We start from the raw sequence: 27,648 nt of genomic DNA, 5'->3' as shown, positions 1-27,648 counted from the left end.
TGCCTTGATCTGCTCTGGACCTAAGTGCACTTTTTACCTTTGCTAGAAATGTGTGTGGTAGGTGAGCCATACAGTAATAAAGTCCATGTTTACAGCAAACAAACGGCTCTTGCATAAATATCTGTGCCCTGGCAATGCTATAACACAAAATAGTTTTTCATTAAATAATACATTCTTTGAGATCACAGTCTGATCAGATATTTTGTAACCTAACTTACAAATGTTCTCTCTATTATATAAATCAAGTTAACTCATGTGTATTCTGGTCTTTCTCTGTCATGTCTAATTGCATCATCGTAGGAATCCCAGGGAACATAAATCCTGGGCTTTAGAAACTGTTGTATTTGGCCAACCAGGAAAGAAACCCATCTAGAAGACTACTGATACTTGACACACAAGTTCACCATCCTATTTTTATATACTTTATGGCAAGAGGTCACCATTCCTGACCATGTCTCATTATCCAACAGGATAATAAATTGAAGAGTTGGGGTCAAGGAGGTCACCCAAAAAAGCACAAAAATCCATCTCACATTAACATTTACAATATATTGAATCCAAAATATCCATGAATTTCAGGACACAACTTAAGTCTAAACCTAAGGATAACATATACAAGAGAATTGAAAAGGCCAAAAAAAAAAAATAAATAAAAAGAAAAAGAAAAAAAGAAAAAAAACCAACAAGCATACAAAACATCAAATTAATTGTAGGAGAAAAATTCCTTCCTTCACATAAAAATTAAAACATTAAATGCACAGTCCAAGAAAGAACATGAAAAAGGGGTAAGGTATAAATATCCAGTACCAAATGAAGTCAGACCTATATGAATTACACCACATTTCTCAACAGAGACTCTAATAGCCAGAAAATCTTAGGCAGATGTAATGCAGACCCAAGCTCCTATACACTGTGTAATTCCCAATCACCATAAATGGAGAAACCAAGATATTACATGACAAAACCAAATTTAAACAATATTTTTTCTCTAAGAAAGCACAAAAGAGGATGATAGGAGGTAAAATCCAAGACAATGAATTAAATTTTACCCAAGAAAAGCCAAGAAATTAATCATCTGACAAAAATTTCAAGAAAGAAAGGACACAAACATAATTTCGACTATAACCAGAAAAAGAAGAGAAAGCAGCAATCATTGGTCTTTAATATCTAACCAGACCCTCTGTGACCGAACCCACAGCTCCTAGGGATTTAACTGCCAGCCAACTTGTATACAAGTATGGGTCTATGGTCCTAGGTACTGTGTATGAGAGGATTGATTTATTTTGTATCAATGTGGTTGTAGGACCTTGACTCTGCTAGGCCTGTTGCCCCACCAAATGGAGATCCTAGAGGTGTGAGGTCGGAATGGATATGTGTGAGTTGGGGAGCACTGTTATATAGGGAAAGCTGAGCAGAAATGTGATGATAGGCTTCATTAGGGGATTTTGGATAGAGGAACAACATTGGAAATGTAAATAAATAAAATAAACAATTAATAAGAGATAGCCAAAAATCAAATAAAACGTAAAAAGAAAGGTAAAGGAAAAATTAAACCAACCAAAAAATAAAAAATGAAAGAAAAGAAAACCCTGTAGGGTATTGACCTAATTATGCTTGTATTTTAATGCTGATTGGTAGAATGTAAGACTGGTTAAACCCCCCCAAAAAGTGATTCTGCTCCCAGTTAATTGTGATTATAAAGAAGCACAGCAGAGAGATTGTGGAGGTGAGTTTTTGAGGGCTTTGCTAGAGAGGATCACTAGGAGGGAAGAAGGAAGAAGTAGCTGCCAAAGAAGAAAGGACTAATGGATGCGATAGTGAGGAAGGAGGAAGCAGGACAGCAGCCACAGTTTAAGGCAGAGGATAGCCTGATCCTGAGGGCTGTCCAGGTGGAACAAAGAGCAGCCAAGATGCTGCATAGTAAGTAAGAGTTCAGAGTCATTGTTTGGAAATGAGACCTATTTCCATGCAGGACAGGCAGCTGCCCAGCTACTGTGCTGATTAAGGGATATTATAAATAATTTAAAAACTATGTATAACCAGTAGGCCACCTCTACAGAGGATCCTCATAGGAATACTTTATTTGCAGGGAAGGATAAAATACCAGAGGACACAGGAAATAAATTTACACCACTAGGACAGTCAATCAAAAGTAGCCTACAAAAATCTCATAAATTAACCAAATGACAACAGTTAACAGAGGTTTAAATAATATTTTCATGTCACTAAACTCAATTCCCTAGTAAACAATTATATATTTAGCCTGAAACAGGATTACCATCATGAGAGATATACAGGTTATACTAGAGAAACAGAACTAAGAAACATGTCCCTATCGCAATCCTATGCAGTTTCTCTATATAGCTGACAGAATAGATTTCAAACTCATCCTGTCCAGAGATGTAATGAAATTCACTTCATACTTTGCAATTACTAAAACATACTACAATTCTAAATATATACATATTAACACAGGCTTCCCAAATTTAAAAATATATGTTATCAGATAGCTATGAAACTACAGATTCGTTCTAATAGTGTTTGTGATTTCTTTTGCTTCTCCATTCTGAACACTTAACAGATCATATGCAAATAAACAAAACAGGAGGGGCAGAATTAAGTGACATCATCAGGCCAATGGAACTAACAAACTACAGTGTACTATACATATATTTTCTATCAGCCTGTGGATATTTCTCCAAAATTGACCAGAGAATAGGTAAAAAAAACAAGCCTCAGAAAATATAAGAGCGTTGAAATAATGTCGTGCGTTCTATCAGAGCCCAAAGAAATCAAACTGGTATCACACAATTAAAAGTACAGAAAATACAGACACTCATGGAAAGTAAGTAACATAAACAATATACTACTGAAAGGGTAAGGGGATAAGGAAAAATGAAAAATTCCTAGAAATGAGTGACATTGAAAACACAACCACCATACACAGATCTATATGATACAACAAAAGTTTATGAATTATGTTTCAATCAGCAAAGCCAGAGGAGTGAACCCATCTAATCTCCTTCTCTTCTGTCAGAAGGAGAGAATGTGGAGTGTGGGCTATTGCGATTATGCCTTGAATTGGCTCGCCATCCTTCCCAACTTCACTTTGCAATGATAACATATGTGATTTGGCATTACACATTGGATGTGTGTAATTGGCCATTTGATTTCATAGGGGGAATGATTAAGGGACTGCCTGCAGTTTTAGGAAGCTCTTTGGATAAACTGTGTAGACGGTAAAGACTATAGGGATTTTGCAAAGCGAGCTAAGTGCATTTTTCATTATGATATGTTTAAGATCCTATGGACAATTGGGAGTAGAATGTGGTCTTTTGAATGATAATGGTCTCCATAAACTCACAATTATGAATGTTTGTTGCTGGTTAGAGGAAATGTTCGGGAAGAAGTAGAAGATATAGTTTTGTTTTGTTTTGTTTTGTTTTTTGTAGGACTGTTCTGGGATTGGCCTTTGACGTTTCCAAATTCAATACCATTTACACTTAAGTCTCATTTTCTCAGTGTCCAACTTGCAGATAAGATGTAAGATCTCAGCTAGTTCTCTAGAAACACGGTGACCTACCTGCTGCCATGTACCCCTGATATCAGACTCATGATCCTTGAAACTGTAAGCCCCAATAAACTCTTTCTTCGAAAAGTTCCCTTGCTCATGGTATCTCTTTGCAGCCTATAAAAAAAACAAAGATTGGAAGGAACACATAAGTGAAAAATTTCTCAATAGAATCCTGGCAAATAAAATTCAGACATATCCCAAACATATCAGGTACCATGATCAAGCTGGCTTGACTCCAGAGAGCGAGAATGTTTCAACAAATACAGATGAATAAACAATACACCACATGAAACCAAGAACAGGAAACACATGATCATTGCACTAGAGGCAGACAATTTCTTTGGCAAAGTCTCACAGTGATACACAAAATAGTCCTGGAGAATCTGGGATATGGAGAAGATGTACCTTAACAATATAAAGGCAATATACAAGGCCAACAGCATCCTAACTGGAGAATATCTTAATGCATTTCACTAAAATAAGTAATAAGTCACAGGTGTACAATCTTTTCATCTAATCCAAGTAGTATGTGAAGTCTTATCCAAAACAGAAAATAGAAAGATGGAAAGGCATGTCCATATGAAGGAAAGCAGTCAGAGTATTCTCATTTGCAGGTGATATGATCTATATGTAAAGAACACTACGGTTCCACTAGAAAACTCCTACAGCTCATGGACACACTAACTGAAATCACATTAAAATCAATAAAATTCCTGTATAGCAACAATAAATATCAACAAACATACCAAAAAAACAAAAACATTCAGAATAGCTTTAAAAGTCTTGTAATAAATCTAAGAAAGTGAAGACTTGTTACAATGAAAACATTACAAAAATTAAGAAAAAAATTGAAGAAACCAGAAAATGAAAAGACCTTTCATTTTCATGCATCAGTATGATTAATATTGTTATATCAAATCCTACCAGAATCATTTACTAGTTAACATCCATCCTGTCCTAATTAGGATGCAGGGCTTTATGGGAATGAAAAAAAGATCTCAAAATCCATGAAAGCACAAAGGAGCAGGGCAGTCAGACACTGCTAAATAGTAAGACAGTTCATCACTGCAGGATGCATCACCTTTAATAATTTCAAGTTCATTTTGGAGAATAGTAAAAAAGAAACCCAGCCTGTTGTTGTCATGAGAACAGACACAAAGGCTATAGGAATTATATAAAAGACCCAGTTATTGGTGTATGTTCTCATCAGCCTCTGGTTTTTGAAAAAGAGGCCAAACTAACAAACAAAACAAAACAAAAAACCCACCACCACCACCACCTCCACACACAAGATGCAGTTTTCAATCTGTTTCTTGCAACCCCTTCTCAGGGCAATCACTCATGAGACATACTTTATAGGGGATAATTACATTACAATTCCAAAGAGAAGTAATCTTACATTTATGACTTAGGAATGACATAATTTTGTAATTGGGGGTTGGTTACCACGATGTGAAAAACTGGATTCCTTGAGATGTTTTCGGTCATGGTAGTTTTTTGCAGTAATAGATATGTGACGGATATATAAACTGGAACCAGCACTAGTGGACTTTTTTTTGCGAGGAATCTCTTGTTTTTTGGAGGAGGGTGTAAGACTTTGGAGTGGGAAAACTTTTGAAATATGTAAGCAGATCATAACAGTCCATTTTAGTTTGCCACATGGGAGACATAAGTATTGTGAGTATTGTGCAAAATAGAGCTTCTCTGAAAGACTTCAAAGGATTGCAGGAATTCTATTGGTGACTGGCATTGAAGTAATTAACATTACTTTGGCAAACAATCTGTCTCTTTTCTGCCCGTATACTAAGAAGATAAATGAAGCTACATAAAATAGTAATTGACCAATTATTTTGAGCAAACATCAAGATGTAGATAGTGTGTGACCTTCCTCAAATTGTATGAATGTGTGTTTGTATTTTCAATTGTTAATGTAGCAAAGACTTCAGTTATTCCCTCCACATTCAGGGCCTGAAAGCATAGGAAACTGTAAGAAATCACAGGATTTGGAAAATATCCCAATTATTGCAAGGTCCCCAAAACTTGTTGTCACCCCACACTCATAGGGATACAACTTTAGAGAACATGACACCCTCATTCTCAAAAGAAGGATGGGTGGCTGCTTATTTGTCTTCAGTGGGTTAGAGATGTTTATTGTCATTTAGTGGGTTGGATGCAAGTTTTTACTAGTCATGGAATGTTTGGAAACAGTAAAGGAGAATAGAATCAGGACATCTTACTTACTTTCTCTTTCTCTCCTCAACCATTTATCTCTCCTATCTAGGGTTTGGGGAAGCAGGAGAAAGGGGCTAACATGATAAAAAGCATAGATTATTCAATCGTTTTTTATACTAGGAAGCAACACCAAGTGTCAAATATTTTAGGATGACATGGAATTTGAATGATGATAGAATTTCATATTATACTTGAATAAATGATTAAACTCTTGTTTAAGATATAAGTATATGCATCATATTCACAATACGGTGTAAAATTCTAATTGTATAAAATTACTACTGTACACTGCCATGGATAATTAAGGAATGCAAATAGTACTATCCAACTATAAATACTCAGTGTTCTAGTGATGTTAGGTACTTGTTTAGTTAGGTACAGAAATAAGCTTTATTTAGCTTCTTGTATATGTATTCAAATTAAACAGTAAATCCTTTGAAAAAATTCCACATTTGTGCACTGAGATAGACTTTACATAAAAAGATGGTTCTCTAATTCTTTAGAGATCTGAAGAATCTGCCATTTCACATGTCCTAGTAGTCAAAGGCTTTTCACAGTGGGAGAGACCTCAAGTCCGAGCAGTGTCCTCATGCTATTCTGAAGAAAATGATGGGAACTAAAGAACCCTAACTGGAGTGTCCTTCAAATGTGGCAAATTGGCCATGGGGTGAAACACTACCCACTTACCTCCACTGCTGCCAGAAAGGTGTCCAGACTGTGGAGAAGGGGATCATGGGGAAGTCTATTGTCCCAGGCTTTGGAGAGAAAGTGAGGATAGTCCTTCAAGTGATCTACTTCAAAGGATTGTTATCAGAGCCCCTGACCCGTTCAATTGACACTGGATGCCACAATGACACAAGAATATTTGCTGACTGTCTGTCACGGTAGCCAACAATTTCTGTCATTTCTTTAGAATTGGAAGCTATTAGCTCTGAATTTCCTGTTTCTTCAGGCAATTCTCCTTCTCAGGTCTCAAATGGAGTTGAAGACTAGATAGTTTACTGTTAAATTTTCTTGTCATGAGACTCAGAAAAGAAAACGAGTTCACCATCACACAGGAATGTGACAACTAGGAACCTGACAGGACCAGGGGGGACATGGGAGGTGCAGAATGAGGGGCTCGACAGACAACCCACTGCAGCATCAAAATGCCTGCCACAACCACTCTGGCACCATAAATCCTGAGCCCCTACGGGGATGACAACAGAGTGTGCATGGCCTGACTGCTGCCCCAGGCTTTTCAATGCTTGTATCACCCCCGAGCACTTAGAAGAGCTTGAGCAGAGAGGGAGATGCCCAGAAGCTGCTGCTGTAAGTAGGAGGCAGTTTCAGCTGTTGGAGGAGGAGATAGAGGCAGAGGTGAGATGGGAGAAGGTGTTTCCCTGGAAGGACCAGAACAGACAGTGTTCTTACCATGCCAGAACCCCACCCAAATACACCCCACCCCCACAAATACCCAGTCCACTGCCAAACCTCTGCACGCTAAGCATTCACTTCTTTATCCCCAATGTGCACATTTTAATTTTTTTAAACTTCTCATTTGTTCTCTGTTAATTTCGCAACATGCAGCTCAACTCCGTTGATATCCACCACCCCCTCATATCTGAAGTGCACCCTTGCATCCTTCTCCATATCAGAGAAAAAATGATCTACTTGTGGAAGATGAAAAAATAAAAAATAAAAAATGGCAATATGTCCACAAAAGAGGTATAAAATTAAAAAGATGAAGGACATAGACCCTTAAGTTGTTTACAATGAAAAATAGTACTTTTTGATTCAGGGAAGTTATTATGGTTAATAAATGAAAGTTATGATAGACAGAGGATAAAAAAGTTTAAGAACTGAGAGAAAGTGATTCAGGTACAAAATTTTACACTAATATAATTTAGTTAATGAAGTACCTTCTCCAATTTTGCCAAATAGAAATGGACTGAATATTGGGACTGTCATTCTTATGTGATGCATCTCAAAATTTATCTTACTTTATCTAGCTTATCAATGTAAAGATAAGGGTATTACTTGGTGTAAAAGAGGAAATGCTGAGGTGAGGTCTCTTTGTACTAAGGTGTGTCAACTTCAATTCTTAGTTCTTTACTGGCAGAGAGCTAAGTGATAGCAGGATTTCTTTCTAATCATTTTATGATCCATCATCAGGTTTGCTACTTTGTAGATGTTTGTCCTTCTCACCAGCTCAACACAAGCTGAGAGTTCTATCAGGTCTTGTCTCATTGCCGATTGTACGGAATGAAATTCTTATGGCCAAGAGCTACCTCAGAATGTATGTGGGCAGAACTCCAGGCAAACAGAGGAACATAGGGTGAGGCAAGCTGAAGCTGGAGATTCAGAATAGACATGGTAGGGAAGCGATATGGACCAAAACAGTACGTACTTGTAAAGAGATAATCACCATTTGGTCTTAAAACTAGAAGAATGGGGTTAAATTTACAGAAGGTGAGGGCATGCCCAGTGAAAGGCCCAAGGTAAAAACTGTCAGATAGGATCTCATGGTATAGCTTACAGAGGCCTGTGAGCAATGGTCCTTTGGTGAAATTGGTGCAAGGAGGAGAACCCCACAAGCAGTATGAGGGTGCCTTCATTGGTGGCTCCAACATTTCACTTTTCCTCTGTCAATTGGACTCCAAACTGTTCCTAGCACAATAATGATTTCAATAATGATTTCTTTCTCCTAAGGGATTTTGTGGCAACTGTGGAATGCTAAGTACAAGGCTTCATGAGAGTTCCCATAACACACACCCATGTCGCAACCTACCCTGCAGGCTATTTCTTGATGTGATCTCAAGCACATGTACATAATGAGACAAGAGAATCTTTTGACTGCATATTCAAACTGGTGTTATTTTTCAGGAATTTTTAATGTCTAATATTGCTGAATGAGGATAATTTGAGTTAAGATGAGACATTTTTGGGCAGGAATAGCAGGGAAATATTCATTAAAATGCATAGGAATTACTAAGGTTTTCATAATCAAGCCTTGAGGAATACTTGGCCTTGGAATCAGGAGTTGCTCAGTGTCTATGCCCTAGGAAAGTCTCCTGGAAAGGGCACCTCAGCTTATGCACTATACAGGGAGGTTATTAGCAGGGAGGCAAATTCTGTTCACTATGATATCAGATGTCCCTTCTTGGAAATTCTATTGTGTCCTAGAGAGTTCTTGGCATCCTCTGTGATGTCACCAGGGTTGTAGTAACAACCAGTGCCCTACTTTTTCTCAGTCCCTGCCTGGCAGATACATAGGAAGACATGTTTTCCCATCTTCCCAAGAATTTTGGGAGAGTGAATGGCAATTTTCGACAGAGTAGTGTGAGGCAATCTGGCCTTTCATCAAAAAAAAAAAAATAATGGACAAAAGAAACAAGTCTGGGGAATGTGGAGTAAGTTCTGTGAATTGTATTCTGAGCTTTCTGTCAGATGGAGTATAGGTTTAGGCTGATATTTCTAACAATGGGCCACAACAACTGGAACATCTGCAACGGAATTAAATTTCCATGAAGATCACAATTCCTGAGAGTCAAAGATTTCAGAACATTAGTTTTCCCATCCCCAAGGGAGGATATGGTAAGGCCAATGCTATTATTCTGTGAACTTCTGGCCTTTACTTTTAAAGAGCATATGTTACATATGTTATGTTACATTGATAAAATAACACCATCAGGAGACATTCGGGCTCCAACATTTCTGAATTTAGACAGGGCATCAATCTACCTCGCTCTCATTGCTTCTTTAAATACAGTAGATATCTGACTTTAGCTTGCCCTGTAAATTTTTAGAACATTAATAGTGTTCCAGCCTTAGGATTTCATTCAATGTTACAATACTTACCAAATATTCTGAAAACCCTAGCTTCCACCCTAGTCCTGCGTGCTATGGAGAAAGAAAATAACGAACCCCAGTTGCACTTGAAGTTTACCCACCAACAAGAAGAGAGCCTGGTGAGGACCTTTTAAGTAACTATAAGCCACAGTCTCTACACAGCTTCCTCCACTTATTCAATTATTAGAATGTTTTCATTAATGCTCACCTTATTTTTGGTGTACAAAGAATATGCACCATGTCAGTAAAGTATATGTATATGTATGTATGTGTGTGTGTGTGTGTGTGTGTGTGTGTGTGTGTGTGTATGTTCCTGTCTATGTTTGAGCCTGTTCTTCCATGAACTCACTATAAAATTTTATAAAATGACTTAGAAGACTGTAGTGAAAACTGTCCAGGTTCATGCAAACATGCATTACTACTGTCCCATGGTACCTTGCAGATAACACTGATACTGTGGACTACTTTAATACAGCCTAAGTCCGGGCTCTGCATGGTACTCATTGACATTTTGACGTCGGAACCACGACAGAAATCAGCAAAAGGTTCATTTATTACATGCTGTTGTTACTAAGGTGAGGCAAGGCCTCGCCCCATATTAGAGACTGGTAGGATGTGATGGCAGTACATAAACTCGCTTTTCCCTGTCCTGTGTGTCTTTGCCTGCAGAGGTCTCTCCTGCAGGAAATACTTTCACATGCTTCTTTAAAAGCACCTGTTCCTCACATCTAGATCAGCTGTGAAAAGAGGCTTCTCCAAGTCAGTCTGAGTGCTCCCACTACCAACTCAGAGCTGCAACACCATAGGATCCTCCAGCCACAATGAAGGGTAGGTACCTTTGAGGAGTTAGACGAAAGTGCCCCTTCTCAGAAGTGATTTAGAACAGAAGGTTGAGAAGTGAGAGTCAACACCGAAGTGCTTCTTCCTGGAGAAAGCAACCAGATCTCCCTGTTAAACAGTGTAGTCTATCACAGGACCCAGTTCTTTGCCTGCAGAAGATTTTTCTGGAGATTAGTTGCCCAGTCAGAATGGGGTTACATTCTTGATCCATGCTCACTCCCACAACAAAAGCTCCTCCCCTAGAAGTCCTTGAGTTGACCCAAGTCCTTTTAGGACCAACAGACTAGAGAGAACGGAGTGCATCCAAGGGAAGAGAAGAGGCCAGAATGATTATAACCTGGAGAAATCCCCCAAATCGGCCACCTAACAACTCTAGGGTTTGTGCATATTGTGGATTTCAGAATCTTAAGGTCAGATTTTTCTGATAACACCTGCTAGGTGAAGCTGAAGTCTACTGTAGGTGGGATTATCCCAGGCAGGGAGGGGATCTGGATCTTCAGGCCTGGCCAGCTTCTTCATTCTCCTGAAAGTAATTGTTGGTCAGCTCTAAATCTGAAGTGGGAGTTGGTTTTTCTCAACTCAAACAGATATTTCAATTCTAATACACTATGTGAGAGACACACATTTACCCACGGGGGATTTGCACTTACTTCTATACAAGTGACTGTGGGCCAAAAGAGGGAAACGATACCTGCCTTTAGCATTCTGCCTTTATCAGAGACTACAGGGACTAGCTTCCTGGACAGATATGTCCAAGCAGACAGACATTGTAAGGGGGAAAATTGAGGTAAGAAATGTCATGGGGCCAGTGATTTCAGATTGTACCTTTAGCCAGAAAATCTCTGTTGGCATTAAGGCAAGCAGCCTTGGACCTGCTAAAACTTGTCACTACTTCACGGTGTCTCTGCCTTTATGTCTGCTCCGGGTCCTCCTCATAGGAAGGCCTTTCTTTTTTAAAAAAATTATATAAAGCAATGTTTCTCAGACTGTGAGGCACAACTTCACAAACAGATTGCATATCCGATACCTTGCATATTATGACTTATAAGTACTGCAAACTTCATTAGGAAGTAGCAATGAAACAATTTTATACTTGGGGTCACCACAGCATGAAGAGCTGTATTACAGAGTTGCAGCACTAGGAGTGTTGAGACCCACTGCCATAGAAGCTGACACATGGGAACAGACTCCTCAGATGAGGAGAGGCACATGGCAAGGGATTCTGTGTCCCACCCTAGGACCCAGAGGCAGGATCTATCCCAGGAGTCTGTGTGCTCATCTTGTCTTCAGTTCTCCCAGGTTCAAGAAGAGCATTGATCATCTCAGGAGAGTCAGCTTGCACAGCCCACATCAGGCCCAAAGCTTCCCTTCACAGAGAAGGATGTGGGTGTAAGTGACAGCCAGTGAGACTGAGGGATCTGATGATCATTGGCTCTGAGCTGTGATTTCTTCACCTGAAAAATGGAGGCCTTTCTGCTGAAGTGGGTTGTCGTGGACATGGACAGAGCATACACACTGATCAGGGCCTCCCTAGCATGGTTGATTGTAGATTTTCTCTGGTGATCCAGTTAAAAGTAGAATCTCTAGCCACGGAGTGTTAGATGCTGGGCACCTTAAAGGTGGTGTAAACATACTGTGATTCTAATGCTACCTCGAATTTACACCCTAGGCTCTTGTTTTGAATTTAAAAAGACGAAACAAGTATAAACTGCCAATGTGAAATAATCATGTTCAGAATTGAGCTAATTCCTGTGAAGTCATTTAGTTTTTCTTTTTCTGCATCTATACTGAAGACATCTAGAGTAGCACTATTGAGATCCTAAAGGCTTCTATTAAAGTGCTACCCATCCATTCCTCTCTCCTTGAGGACCTCTCAGGTGACTAAAGGAAACCTGATTTCTTGTCAGATTGTTCCCAGCTGGTGTGATCTCTCTGTCCATGGACCTTGCCAAACGCTGCAGAGCCAATGTGCTGTTTCACAACACAAAATTCCAGACATTAATTTTACCAATGACATTTCCAGACTCAGATGCTGACGTCAAGTAAAGCTCCCAACTGTCCTTCCTAATTCACTGACCTCCCAGAGAAGGGCATTCTTGTTCCCTCTGAACACTTTCTTAATAATCCTTCAACTCTAGGACTTTCCATTGCCTTAGTTATCTTCATTTTCTGTCAAGTCGTGCCTCGATCTGCTCTGGACCTAAGTGCACTTTTTACCTTTGCAATAAAGGTGTGTGGTAGGTGAACCATACAGTAATAAAGTCCATGTTTACAGGAAACAAACAGATCTTGCGTAAATGTCCTTGCCCTTGCAATGCTATACCAAACCATAGTTTTTCGTTAAATAATACATTCTTGGAGATCACAGTGTGATCAGATATTCTGTATCATAACTTAATAAGTTAGAACATTAATAATGTTCTCTCTATTATACAAATCACATTCTCTCATGTGTATTCTGGTCTTTTTCTGTCATGTCTGATTGCATCATCATGGGACCCCAAGGAATATCAATCCTGGTCTTTTGAAACAGTTGCATATGTCCAACCAGGATCCAAAACCACCCAGAAGACTACTGACACTTGACACACATAAATTGACCTCACTATTTTCATATAGTTTATGGCAAGAGGTCACCATTCCTGACCATGTCTCATTATCCAACAAGATAATAAATGGAAGCGTAGGGGTCAAGCAGGTCACCCCACAAAGCACAAAAAATCCATCTCAGATAAACATGTACGGTTTGTTGAATCCAAAATATCCATGAGTTTCAGGACTCAATGTAAGTCCAAAGCTAAGGATAATAGATATTGAAGAGAATTAAGAGTTCCAGCTCATAGGTTCAGTAAATATCTTCATCATCACAGAATACTTCCGTAAGCTGAAGAAAGAAAAGGCCAAAACATTCAACAAGCCTACAGAACGCCAAATTAATTATACCAGAAAAATTCCTCCCTTCACATAAAAATTAAACACTAAATGCACAGATACAAGAAAGTACATTAAAAGGGGTAAGGTACAAATATCCAGTACCAAATTAATTCAGACCAATTTGAATTACACCAGACTTCTCAAGAGAGACTCTAAAAGCCAGAAAATCTTGGGCCGATGTAATGCAGACCCAAGCTCCTATACACTGAGTAATTCCCAATCGCCATAAATGGAGAAACCAGGATATTACATGACAAAATCAAATTTAAACTATATTTTCTCTATAAAGCACACCAGAGGATAATAGGAAGAAAACTCCAAGACAATGAAATAAATATTATCCAAGAAAATCCAAGAAATTAATCATCTCACAATAATGACAAAAAAGAGAAGCATACAAACATAATTTTACCTATAACCAAAAAAAGAAGAGAAAGCAGCAATCATTGGTTTTAAATATCTAACCAGACCCTCTCTCACCAATCTTCCTTGGTCCTAGGGTGTAAATAACTAGGCAATGTGTATACAAGTATGTGTCTATTGTCCTAGGTACTGGGTAGAAGAGGATTGACTTATCTGGTATCAATGTGGTGGTAGCACCTTGACGCTGGTAGGAATGTGGCCCCACCAAATGGAGATCCTAGATGTGTGAGGTGGGAATGGATATGTGTAGTTCGGGGAAGGCTGTTATATAGAAAATGCTGAGAAGAAATATGATGATGAGGCTTGATGAGGGGAGTCTGGAAAGCGGGATAACATTTGAAATGTAAATTAATAAAATAACCAATTAATAAAAGATAGCCAAAAATGAAATAAAAAGTAAAAAGTTAAAAGAAAAATTAAACCAAAACAAAGAGAAAGAAAACCCTGTGGTGTATTGATAAAATTCAGCTTGTATTTTAATGCTAATTTGTAGAATGTAAGACTGTTTAACCCGCAGAAAAGTGACCCTGCTCCCATTAATTGTGATTATAAAGAAGCACAGCAGAAAGATGGTGGAGGTGAGTTTTTGAGGGCTTTGCTAGAGAGGATCATGAGGGGGGAAGAAGGAAGAAGCTGCCAAGAAGAAAGGAAGAATGGATGTGATGGAGAGGAGAGAGGAAGGAGGACAGCAGCCATGGGTTAAGACAGAGGAAAGCCTGATCCTGAGGGCTGTCCAGGTGGAACAAAGAGCAGCCAAGATGCTGCATAGTAAGTAGGAGTTCAGAGTCATTGTTTGGAAATGAGACCTAATTCCATGCAGGACAGGCAGCTGCCCAGCTACTGTGCTGATTAAGGGATATTATAAATAAATTAAAAACTATGTATAACCAGTAAGCCAGCTCTATAGAGGATCCTAATAGGAATACTATAGTTTGCAGGGAAGGATAAAATACCAGAGGTCACAGGAAATAAATTAACACCACTAGGACAGTCAATCAAATGAAATCGATGAAAAAGTCAAAAATTTAAAAAAATGACAAAATTAACACAGAGGTTTGAAAAATATTTACATATCACTAAACTCAATTCCCCAGTAAACAGACATATATTAAGCCAAAAACAGGATTACCATCCTGAGAGATATAGAAGGTATACTAGTGAAACCGAACTAAGAACCATGTCCCTATTCAGTTTGTCTATGTAGCTGACGGAATAGTTTCAAACTCATCCTGTCCACAAGATGTAAGGAAATTCATTTCATACTTTGCAATGACAAAAAGATACTACAATTCTAAATATAAACATATTAAACACAAGCTTCTCAAATTTAAAAATATACAGTATCAGATAGATATGAAACAACAGATTAGTTATAACAGTGGTTGTGATTTGTTTAAATTGTCTGCTCAGACCACCTAACAGATCACATGCAAATAAACAAAACAGGAGGAGCAGAATTAAGGTACATCGTCTGGCAAATGAACCTAACAAACTACATTGAACTATACCTATACTTTCTATCAGCCTGTGGACCTTTCTCCAAAATTGACCACATATTGGGATGCAAAACAACCCTCAGGAAATATAATAAAGTTGAAGTAATGTCATGGATTCTATCTGAGCACAAAGGAATCAAAGTGGTATCACACAATTAAAAGTACAGAAAATACACACACTCATGGAAAGTAAGTAACATAAACAATACAACAACTGAAAGGGTCAGGGGAGAAATAAATAAGGAAAATTTAAAATAGGTCTAATCTCTTTGTCTACTATCAGAAGGAGAGAATTTGGAGTGTGTGCTCTTGGGATTATGCCTTGAATTGGCTCACCACATTCCCAATTTCCCTGGGCAATGATAAGATATATGATTCGGCATTACACATTGGAAGTGTGGAATTTGCCTTTTGATTTCATAGGAGGGAAATAATTATGGGACTGCCTGGAGTTTTATGAAGTTCTTTGGCTGAACTGTGTAGACTGTGAAACACTACAAGGATTTTTGAAGGATGTGGGAAATGCATTTTTATTTTGATATGTTTAAAATCCTATGGATAATTGTGAGTAGGATATGGTGAATTGAATGATAATGGCCCACATAAACTCACATGAATGAATGTTTGTTTCTGGTGAGAGGAAATGTGCAGGAAGAATTATAAGATATGTATTGGTTGGAGGAGTGTTATGGGATTGGGCTTTGAGGTTTCCAAATTAAATACCATTTATACTTAACGCTCACTTTCTCTGTCTCCAACTTGCAGATAAGATGTAAGCTCTCAGCTAGTTCTCTAGAAACATGGTGACCTACCTGCTGCCATGTACCTCAGCATTGTAGTCATAACTCAGAATCCTTGAAACTGTAAGCAACAATATACTCTTTCTTCTATAAGTTCCCTTGGTCATGGTGTCTCTTCACAGCCTATAAAACAAAGATTGGAAGGAATACTTAAGTGAAAAATTTCTCAATAAAATACAGGCAAATAAAATTCAGACATATACCAAACATATCAGGTACCATGATCAAGATGGCTTGACTACAGAGGGGCAAGAATATTTCAACAAATACAAATGAATAAACAATACACCACATGAAAGCAAGAACAAGAAACACATGATCATTGACTAGAGGCAGACAATTTCTTTGGCAAAATCTCACAGTGATACATGAAATAGTCCTGGAGAATCTGGGATATGGAGAAGATATACATTAACATTATGAAGAAAATATACAAGGCCAACAGCATCCTAACTGGAGAATATCTTAATGCATTTCCCTAAGATAAGTAATAAGTCACAGGTGTTCAATCTTTTCATCTAATCCAAGTAGTATGTGAATTCTTATCCAAAACAGAAAATAGAAAGATGGAAAGGCCATGTCCATATGAAGGAAAGCAGTCAGAATTTTCTGATTTGCAGGTGATATGATCCATATATAAACAGCACGATGTTTCCACCAGAAAACTCCTACAGCTCATAGACCCACTCACTAAAATCACATTAAAGTCAATAATATTCCTGTATACCAACAATAAATATCAATAAACATACCAAGAAAAGAAACCCATTCAGACTAGCCTTAAAAATTTTGTAATAAATCTAAGGAACTGAAGACTTGCTACGAAGAACACATTAAGAAAAATAAGAAAAAACTGAAGAAAGCAGAAAATGAAGACACCTCTCGTTTTCATGTATCAATATGACTGATATTTTTTATCGAATTCCTACCAGAATCGTCTACAATCCATCCAGTCCTAATTGTTATGCAGGGCTTCATGGGAATGAAAAAAAGATCTCAACCAATGAAAGCAAAAATGAAGGGCAGTCAGACACTGCCAAATAGTAAGACAGTAAAACACTGCAGGACGCATCATCTTTAATAATTTCAAGTTCATTTTGGGGAATAGTAAAAAAGAAACCCAGCCTGTTGATACAATGAGAACAAACACAATGTCTAAAAGAAGATAATAAAGGACACAGATATTGGTGTATGTTCTCATCAGCATCTCGGTTTTGACAAAGAGGCCAAAGTAACAAACAAAAGAAAACAAAAAACCCACAACCACCACCTCCACACATAAGGTGCAGTTTTCAACCAGTTGGTTGCAACTACTTCCTGGGGCAATCACATAGGAGACATACTTTATACAGGATATTTACATTACCATTCAAAAGAGTAGTAACCTTACATTTATGACTTAACAATGAAATAATTTTGTAGTTGGGGGTTGGCTACCAAACCGTGAAACACTGTATTCCTTGACATGCTTTTGGTCACGGTATTTTTTTGAAGTAACAGAAATGTGACTGATATATAAACTGGTACCAGAGGGAGTGGACTTGTTTTTGTGAGGAATATCTTGTTTTTTGGAGGAGGGTGGAATACTTTGTGTTGGGAAAACTTTTGAAATATGTAAGCAGATCTTAACAGTCCATTTTAGTTTGCTACACAGGAGACATAAGAATTGTGAGTAGTGTGCAAAATAGAGCCTCTCTAATGAGACTTCAAAGGATTGCAGGAACTCTATTCGTGACTGGCTTAGAAGCTATTAACATTATTTTAGCAAACGATCTGTCTCGTTTCTGCCTGTATACTAAGAAGATACCTGAAGCTAAATAAAAAAGTCACTGAACAATTGTTTTGAGCAAACTTCAAGAGGTAGATATTGTGTGACCTTCCTCAAATTGTATGAATGTGTGTTTGTATTTTCAATTGTTAATGTAGCCAGGACTTCAGTTAATCCCTCCACATTCAGGACTTGGAAGCATATGAAACTGCAGGATCTCACAGGATTTGGAAAATATCCCAAGTATTGTAAGGTCCCCAAAACTTGTTGTCACCCCACACTCATAGGGATACATCTTTAGAGAACATGACACCCTCATTCTCAAAAGAAGGATGGGTAGCTGATTATTTGTCTGCAGTGGGTCATAGATTTTTATTGTCCTTTAGTGGGTTGGTTGCAAGTTTTTACTGGTCATCGTCAGTGAGGAAAGTGTAAAGGAGATTGGAATCAGGGATGTCTTACTTATTTTCTCTTTCCCTCCTCAACCCTTTCCTCTCCTATCTAGAAGTTTTGGGAAGGAGGAGTAAGGGGCTAAAATGATAAAAAAAACATAGATTATTCAATCTCTTTTTGTACTAGAAAGCAACACCAAGTCTCAAATATTTCAGGATGTCATGGATTTCGAATTTAAAATTGTATTTCCATAAATGATTGAAATCTTGTTTCAGATATAAGTATATGCATTTTATTCACAATGTGGTGTATAATTCTAATTGTATAAAATTACTACTGTACACTGCCATGGATAATTAAGGAATGCAAATAGTACTATCCAACTATAAATAATCAGTGTTCTAGTGATGTTAGGTACTAGTTCAGTTGGTACAGAAATGAGCTTTATTTAGCTTCTTTTATATGTATTCAAAGGTACAGAGAAAGTGAATCCCTTGGAAAAAAGCCACGTTTGTCCAGTGAGATATACTTTACATAGAAAGGCGGTGCTCAAATCCTTTACAGATCTGAAGAATCTGCTGTTTCAGATGTCCAAATAGTTAAAGGCTTTTCACAGTGGGAGAGACCTCAACTCCTGGCAGTGTCCCCAGTCTGTCTGAAGAAGATGATGGGAACTAAAGAACACTAACTGGAGTTCCCTTCAAATGTGGCAAGGTTGCCATGGGGTGAAATACCACCCACTTACCTCCACTGCTGCCAGAAAGTTGTCCAGACTGTGGAGAAGTGGATGATGGGGAAGTCTATTGTCCCAGGCTTTGGAGAACAAAAAGAGGATAGTCCTTCAAGTGACCTACTTCAAAGGATTGTTGTCAGAGCCTATGACCCGTTCAACTGAGGGTGGATGACACAATGACATGGAAAAATTTGTCTGTCTGGTAGCCAACAATTTCTGTCATTTCTTTAGAATTGGAAGCTATTTGCTCTGAATTTCCTGTTTACTCAGGCAACATTTCTCCTTCTCAGGTCTCAGATGGAGATGATTAGATAGTTTACTCTTAAATTTTCTTGTTATGAGACTCAGAAAAGGAAACGAGTTCACAATCACACAGGAATGTGACAACTAGGAACCTGACAGGACCAGGGGGGACATGGGAGGTCCAGAATGAGGGGCTCGACAGACAACCCACTGCAGCATCAAAATGCCCGCCACAACCGCTCTGGCACCATAAATCCTGAGCCCTGACGGGGATGACAACAGAGTGTGCATGGCCTGACTGCTCCCCTGGACTTTTCAAATCTTGTATCACCCCTGAGCACTTCTCCTTGAGCAGAAAGGCAGATGCCCAGAAGCTGCTGCTGTAGTAGGAGGCAGTTATGGCAGTTGGAGGTGGAGGTGGAGGCAGAGGAGGGATGAGAGATGAGGGAGGAGTTTCCCTGGAAGGACCAGAACAGACAACATTCTGACTACTCCAGAACCCCACCCAAACCCAGCCCACGCCACAAATGCAGAGTCTACTGACGAACATTTCCATGCTAAGCATTCATTTCTTCATTCCCCACTGTGCTCATTTTAGTTTTTTTTAAACTCCTTTTTTGTTCTCTGTGAATTTCACATCATGCAGCTCAACTTCGTTGATATCCACCATCACCTCATATTTGAAGTCCACCCTTGCATCCTTCTCCATATCAGAGAAAAAATAATCTACATGTGGAAGTTGAAAAAAGAAAAAAATGGCAATATGTCCACAAAAGAGGTGTAAAATTATAAAGATGAAGCACATAAACCCTTAAATTATTTAAAATTAACAAAATTGTTTTTCATTTCAGGAGAGTTGTTATGGTTAATAAGTGCAAACTATGATAAATAGAGAAGAAAAAAGCTTAAAAAGTGAGAGAAAATGATTCAGGTACAAAATTTTACACTAATATAATTTAGTTCATGAAGTACCTTCTCCAATTTTACCAAATACAAATGGACTAAATGTTGTGACCGTCATTCTTATCTGATGCATCCTATAAATTTTCTAATTTTATGTAGCTGATCAGTGTTAAAGACAGTTATTTTTTGTGGTGTAAAAGGGGAAATGATGAGGTGAGCTCCCTTTGTACTAAGGTATGTCAACTTTCAATTGTTAGTTCTTTACTGGCAGAGAGCTAAGTGCTGGCAGGATTACTGTCTTGTCATTTCTACGGTCCATCATCAAGTTTGCTATTTTGTAGATGTTTGTCCTTCTCACCAGCTCAACACAAACTGAGAGATCTCTTAGGTGTTGTCTAACTGCCGATTGGACATAATAAAGATCTGAAGGCCAAGATATGCTGCAGAAAGTATGTGGGCAGAACTCCAGGCTTACAGAGGAACATAGCGTGAGGAAAGCTGAAGCTGGAGCTTCAGAATAGACATGGTAGGGGAGTGATATGGACCAAAACAGGGCATAGGGATTAAGAGATAATCACCGGTTGGGTCTCAAAACTAGAAGAATGGGGTTAAATTTAGAGAAGATAGTGCACGCCCTGTGAAAGGCCTAAGACACAAACTGTCAGTCAGAATCTCATGGTAGAGCTTACAGAGGCCTGTGAGCAATGCTCCTTTGGTGACATTAGTAAAAAGAGGAGAACCCCCAAGCAGCATGTGGGTGCCTCCATTGGTGGCTCCTACATTTCACTTTCCTTTGGCACTTGGACTCCACACTGTTCCGAACAACATAATGATTTCAACTCTATCTCCTAAGGGATTTTGTGGCAACTGTCGAATGCTAAGCTAAGGACAAGGCTTCATGAGTGTTCCCATAACACACACCCATGTCGCAACCTAACCTACAGGCTATTTCTTGATGTGATTTCAAGCACGTGTACATAAGGAGACAGGAGAACCTTCTGACTGCTTATTCAAACTGGTATTATTTCTCAGGAATTTTTAAAGGCTGATATTGATGAGTAAGGATAATTTGACTTAATGAGATATTTTTGAGCAGGATTTAGAGGGAAAAATTCATTAAAATGCATAGGGATTACTCAGGTTTTTATAATCAAGCCTTGACGAAAATTTGGTCTTGCAAGCAGGAGTTGTTCAGTGGCTATGCCCTGGGAAGGTCTCTAGGAAAGGGCACCTCAGCTTATGCACTGTACAGGGAGATTATTAGCAGGGAGGCAATGTCTGTTCACCATGACATCAGCGGTCCCTTCTTGGACATTCTATTGTGTCCTAGAGAGTTCTTGGCATCCTCTATGATGTCATCAGTGTTGTAGTAACCACCAGTGTCCTACTTTTTCTCAGTCCCTGCCTGGCAGATACACAGGAAGACATGTTTTCCCGGCTTCGCAAGAATTTTGGGAGAGTGAACGCTGATTTTGGACAGACTGGAGTGAGGGAATCTCGCCTTTCATCAAAAATAAAAGATGGACAACGAAAGCTAGCCTGGGGAATGCTGAGTAAGTTCTGTGAATTGTATGCTGAGCTTTCTGTCAGAGGGAGAATAGGCTTATGCTGACCTGTCTAGCAATAGGCCATAACAACTGGAGTATCTGCAAAGGAATTGAATTTCCATGAAGATCACAATTTCTAAAAGTCAAGGATTTCAGAACATTAGTTTGCCCATCCCCAAAGGGAGGATATGGTAAGGCCAATGCTATTATTCTGTGAACTTCTGGCCTTCACTTTTAACGTGCATATGATACGTTACATTGATATAATAACACCGTCAGGAGACACTGACTGTCCAACTTTATTGAATTTAGACAGGGCATCAATCTACTTCACTCTCATTGCTTCATTAAATAAAGTAGATCTCTGTCTTTAGTATCAGGGAGAGAATTATGCTTCTGGCCTTATGTTCTTAGAACTCCTCTGACTTTTTCTAATTGGCAGAGATGGGACATCCTTAGCATTATAAATTAGAGTTTGTGTGTTACAAACATTTTTTTACAGTACTAAAACTATTTGTAGCAGGTAGACCAAGATTCAGCCTGTAACCAATTGGCACTTCTGTGGCATTTGGTGTTTCAGTTAGGGGAATTGATAAGTCCGTTGACCATGAGATCCCCCACAATGCTTTTAAATTCCAAGTGGTGTGGCCTAGAGTATCAGTGCAGGACATCTGAGTATCTCCAATCACTCAAATCTTTTGGAGGTTGAATTTATCATCTGACTTCTGAAAGTACAGCGGTGAGGGTCCTGAATGAAAGTTGTACCCTGTTAAGTTGATAACAATCCCGTAGAAGCCATCTCTGTGGTACATGGAGCATGGGTCAGCAGGCATAGGGAACACCCGGCATCTGACATCTCTTGGTCTCTATAGAGTGCTGGGAGAGTTGACTTCCACTGAGGAGGTCTCTTAGGCAACAACAAACTCTTTGTGGTGACACTGTGGTCTACACATGTTCTCCTCCTGTTTGGGGCTTGCCATGGTCTATTCACACTCATCAGTTTCCCTAAAAATGTTCACTTGTGTTCTTCTACCTACAGACGATGGGAGACTGACATCATCCCCTGGCCCTGTGGTAATCAACAAGGAGGCCAACACGGAGAACACAGAAGAGCAGAGACTGATTAGACAGCTGCAGTCAGCTACTGAGGAGAGAAATGAGCTAAGAGATCTCCTGACTTACGTGACAGAGAGATACAGGAACAACAGGTATGCATTGCTCCAAACTGCCTTGTGTCACTCATGGACCTGCAATGTCACCTCCATCGTATTCTATTAAGGTGTTGGGGTCTAGAAAGCTGTGCCTCCCAAAGAACTTGTCCTAAACCTCATTTCTGATATACAGGAGATTCAGAACCTGACCCTTGGTCAGGAGTGAGATGGGAAATGGTCTCATCTGCTGCCTCCAGCCGAAAATCTGAACTTGTGGCCTTAGTGAGGATTCAGGGATAACGTTCCTGGAGCATGAGTTCCCAGTGTGCATTTGGAAAGCCCTTGACAGGTGGTAGCTTTGCAAGGTTCTAGGTGCTGTGAGTTTGGGTGTGTGCTAGGAAGGTGACTGAGTGCTGGACTCTTGTTGCAGTAGCCTCAGGTGACAGATCCCAAATTGTTCATCTCAATGTTTGACTAGATGGCCAGAGACACAGGGCTTTTCCTTCTTTTTTGTTTACCTCTGAGCCAATAATGTGGCATGCATTTTTTCTGATTCTGATTGTGTTCTCCGTTTGCATATTTCGCTCCCTTTTTCATTCTCTTACTGTTTACTTTTCTTTTCCTGTGTGTGTGTCCCAGTTTCTGTGTCTCTGTGTGTACACACCTACATGCATATGCACAATTTTTATATGTTTATATTTCCCCCCACACTTGGAATCTAGGGGTCTATGTTTTTTCCTGAGTATATTCATGTATAACAATTTCATGGTGATGTGAGTGCTTTGTTTTGGGAGCCCCTCATCAACTGCACACTTCTTTGCCAATGTGGTCACATTTGTCTGTATATTTGTGCCATTTGGGCAGATTATACTTTTGTGGCGATTTATGTTCTCAACTCCATAATTGTGTGAATTGTGTGTCTCTACAATATTAATTATTCAGGATGTAGAATTCCTGTTGTCAAAACAGGAAAAATGAAATCACAGTTTTCTAGGTCTTGGATGTGGGAGAGCTGTGGCCTAGGCCCTTGTTAGCATAAGTAGCTTGACTGCAGATCCAGCCCTTCTGAGTGAAGAAAGGGAACCTGGGAACCCTTTATCTCGATGCCGAGCTTATGGGGTCCTGGGCCCAGAATAACAAGTTTCTGAAGCTGAAGAAGCTTCCAATATGTAGAACTCAGAAATTGTCCTCCCAGGGCTGGGGTACTAGAAGACCCAGCCTGAGTTCATATATTCCTAAACGCAGATGTTCATTGGGTTTTACTCTCCTAGGGCCAGCCGCTACATCAGGTCAAATCCATTTTATGAAAAATTGAAGATAAAGGAGAGGGAGGTCATGTCATTACTGCACAACTTAGAGATGAGGAACATCGAGCATTGTGAGAAATTTCAGGAGCTCCAGAAGGAAATTAACTTCTATCGGTGAGCACTGGTCAGAGAGGCCATTAACTCTGCTTTGCCCACAGGTGCCATCCTTTGTTCTGATTGGAGGTCTAGCAGCTCTGGCTCCATGTCTTGTGCTCTTTAAACATCACTGTGTCCTGGGCCTTTTGGACTCAGTTTTTAGGTCCACAGGAGACTGTTACTCATACCCAGAGTGTCTAGGCATCTTCAGAAGGCTCTAGGTAGACCAGTACTTATTCAGCTCACCAAATGGCTAATAGGCTGAACTGGGCCTCTGCGGTCACACCAGGTTTAATAAAACTCAGTGTGTGGACCACATGGATAACATGACCTTCCCTTAATTCTACTGACCTCCTTTGAGGGTATTTGCCCACTATTTATTAATGTTGCCCCCATGCCTTTTGCTTCCATGGATAGATGTATATCCCCTGTTGTTGTGGAGAGAAATGAACGCTTTTTGGTACTTGGGTCACAGAAACAATTTAGTCTTCCCTGAATTGGCTGTTTGATGTTTGTGCAGCAGCCTTGTGTGTATCAAGATGTATTCTATGAAGTTTTCACTTGTATCTGGGTCCAGAGCGTGTTTGTGAGACTTGGGAGTAGGAATGGGAGGAAGAGGGTGCAGGATCTAACTATGCAGTGTGTGTTTCCAGGAACCTGCCCAGCCGGATCCATATGGACAAGATATGTATGCAGAAGAAGTTGTTCCCATTCAGAAAGGAGAGCAAAGCAGAACAGCTTGATTCTGCACCGCTGCTACAGAAATTTTTGTTTGATTTGAACAAGAAAGATAAAGACGAACAGGAGAAAACCAGCAACCTCCAGACCAAGCAACATCTGGTAGGGACAAGCAGCTGTGTCAGCCTAAAATTATCTGATTCCATTTGCCAATTTGATACATGTTTGCTTTCCCTAACACATTAATAATGTACACTCCAACAATACAACCACCTCATGCTATGGAATGTTCATTCCTCTGTCTGTGCACGAGTATTCTGGGAAGACAACCACTTTTCAGGAACTGACTTATTAACAACTATGCTTTGGTGCTCTTTTTGAAGCTGCAGTCTGGAAATGGTGACAGATGAATAACCTATCATATTACTGCATGTCCCTGTGATAGAATGGATGCTATGTACCACTTTGAACAAGTTTTGTTCCTGTGATAAATGATATTCTGTGGTCATGTGACCTCCAAGTTGGGAAGCACCTTTCAGGGATAAGAACCGAGTGCATATGGCAAATTATTCTTTGTCATTGGCTTTCATCTTGGTGACAGGTTGACTTCTCCTTTCATCCTGCAACCCAATGAGGTCTCTTCCCATTGCCCTGTTCTTGGTTTGCACTGGTTAAAGTCTGAGGCCCAGATGGGCAGCCTTCATTACTGTCAGGGTTGTTGTAGACTTTGCCCTGCCCACAGACACACCAGCAATGTTATCAGTTAACACATCAATGGTGACCTAAAATAGAGCTGAGTGGGTAGAAGGCAGCAAGCTGATAGCTAGCATGCAAGTCCCCAACACATCAGTTTCTGAATAACTGCCTTCCTCTCCCTGGTCTCAGGAATTGCAAAAGAGCTGGAATGGGACACACAGCAGGAAGAGAGCCTCCTGAAGAATAGGTTGCTTTCTCAGGATTCCCCTGCGGACCGCCATCCTGAATAATACCAACATTTTTTTGGATGAATACTCTCCCTCATAGTTTAATTTATTTTTTGCTAAGAAACACTAAATTTATCTTTCACTAAGCCAGTCTGACTGATTGATATCTTATTCTCTTTCTGTTTAGGATAACACCACTTGAGAGACCACTTGGGAACTGCATTGCCATTTTGCCTGCTAGAGGAGAAACAGCAATATAACTGTGCTTATAAATGTTCACTAAGAATATGCTGTTTAGAAATATTTTTGTTATGATCTTAAATGAAGTTTTTGTTTTGTTATTTCATAGTTATATGTTCTTGTTAATATTTTTCACATCTGAAAATACTTTTATATATTTATATTAATATTCATTTTAATCATTTTTGTTTTAAATTGTATTCCTTATGAATAAAACTTGATTTGTAACTCTTGACTCTTTAGACCATCTTGCTTATTCAAGTGTTCTGTTCCCTCTTGTGCTCTTAGAACTGACAGCTAATGATGGATTCTGCATGGTTGAGAGTTCATGGGCTAAATAGTAAATTCAAAGCCACCAATGCTTACCTAGAGTGATAGTGTGTTTTGTGTGGATAATGTGTTCTTTTCTTGGATGCACATTTTATGATGTGATCACTGCCATACTTTATCCATGCGGTCATGTTTTCTGCTAATCTTTTTTTTTGAAAAATTTTTTTAATTTATTTAATAATTAATAATAATTCTTTGGTTTCCGGGCAAACATCCCCCTCACCCCTCCCCTTCCTTATGGGTGTTCCCCTCCCAACCCTTCCCCCATTGCCGTCCTCCCCCCAACAATCTAGTTCACTGGGGGTTCACTCTTAGCAGGACCCAGGGCTTCCCCTTCCACTGGTGCTCTTACTAGGATATTCATTGCTACCTATGAGGTCAGAGTCCAGGGTCAGTCCATGTATAGTCTTTAGGTAGTGGCTTAGTCCCTGGAAGCTCTGGTTGCTTGGCATTGTTGTACATATGGGGTCTCGACCCCCTTCGAGCTCTTCCAGTTCTTTCTCTGATTCCTTCAATGGGGGTCCTATTCTCAGTTCAGTGGTTTGCTGCTGGCATTCGCCTCTGTATTTGCCCCATTCTGGCTGTGTCTCTCAGGAGCGATCTACTTCTGGCTCCTGTCGGTCTGCACTTCTTTGCTTCATCCATCTTGTCTAATTGGGTGGCTGTATATGTATGGGCCACATGTGGGGCAGGCTCTGAATGGGTGTTCCTTCAGTCTCTGTTTTAATCTTTGCCTCTCTCTTCCCTGCCAAGGGTATTCTTGTTCCCCTTTTAGAGAAGGAGTGAAGCATTCACATTTTGATCATCCATCTTGAGTTTCATTTGTTCTAGGCATCTAGGGTAATTCAAGCATTTGGGCTAAAAGCCACTTATCAGTGAGTGCATACCATGTATGTCTTTCTGTGATTGGGTTAGATCACTCAGGATGATATTTTCCAGTTCCAAACATTTGCCTACGAATTTCATAAAGCCGTTGTTTTTCATAGCTGAGTAATATCCCATTGTGTAGATGTACCACATTTTCTGTATCCATTCCTCTGTTGAAGGGTATCTGGGTTCTTTCTAGCTTCTGGCTATTATAAATAAGGCTGCTATGAACATAGTGGAGCACGTGTATTAGAATGGCTACTCCAGCTTGCTTCTTCTGACCATTTGCTTGGAAAGTTGTTTTCCAGCCTTTCACTCTGAGGTAGTGTCTGTCTTTGT

The 27,648-nt window shown here is 39.4% G+C and overlaps 1 protein-coding gene and 1 long non-coding RNA gene across 2 annotated transcripts in view; one reads left to right on the top strand and one right to left on the bottom strand.

The window, feature by feature from the left end:
- Window positions 1-27,648, bottom strand: part of LOC102550569 (uncharacterized) — a 109,028-nt gene that overhangs the window by 70,332 nt on the left and 11,048 nt on the right. Inside the window, exons 2-3 of the long non-coding RNA XR_010054135.1 lie at window positions 16,143-16,253; window positions 3,584-3,688 (exon numbers count right to left, since the gene is read on the bottom strand). This is a non-coding gene — a long non-coding RNA (uncharacterized LOC102550569). The remainder of the gene's footprint in view (window positions 1-3,583; window positions 3,689-16,142; window positions 16,254-27,648) is intronic.
- On the top strand, window positions 20,938-26,347 carry LOC102555114 (disks large homolog 5-like). The gene is made up of 5 exons (XM_063266327.1): window positions 20,938-21,723; window positions 22,757-22,925; window positions 24,140-24,289; window positions 24,925-25,111; window positions 26,060-26,347. Exons 1-5 carry the CDS (start codon window positions 21,597-21,599, stop codon window positions 26,072-26,074), a joined length of 648 nt encoding a protein of 215 aa, XP_063122397.1. The 5' UTR covers window positions 20,938-21,596; the 3' UTR covers window positions 26,075-26,347.

This window comes from Rattus norvegicus, chromosome 8, assembly GCF_036323735.1.
Source record: "Rattus norvegicus strain BN/NHsdMcwi chromosome 8, GRCr8, whole genome shotgun sequence".
NCBI lineage: Eukaryota > Metazoa > Chordata > Mammalia > Rodentia > Muridae > Rattus > Rattus norvegicus.
The sequence above is the reverse complement of the archived record's forward strand: the minus strand, read 5'-3'. Positions and strand labels throughout refer to the sequence as shown.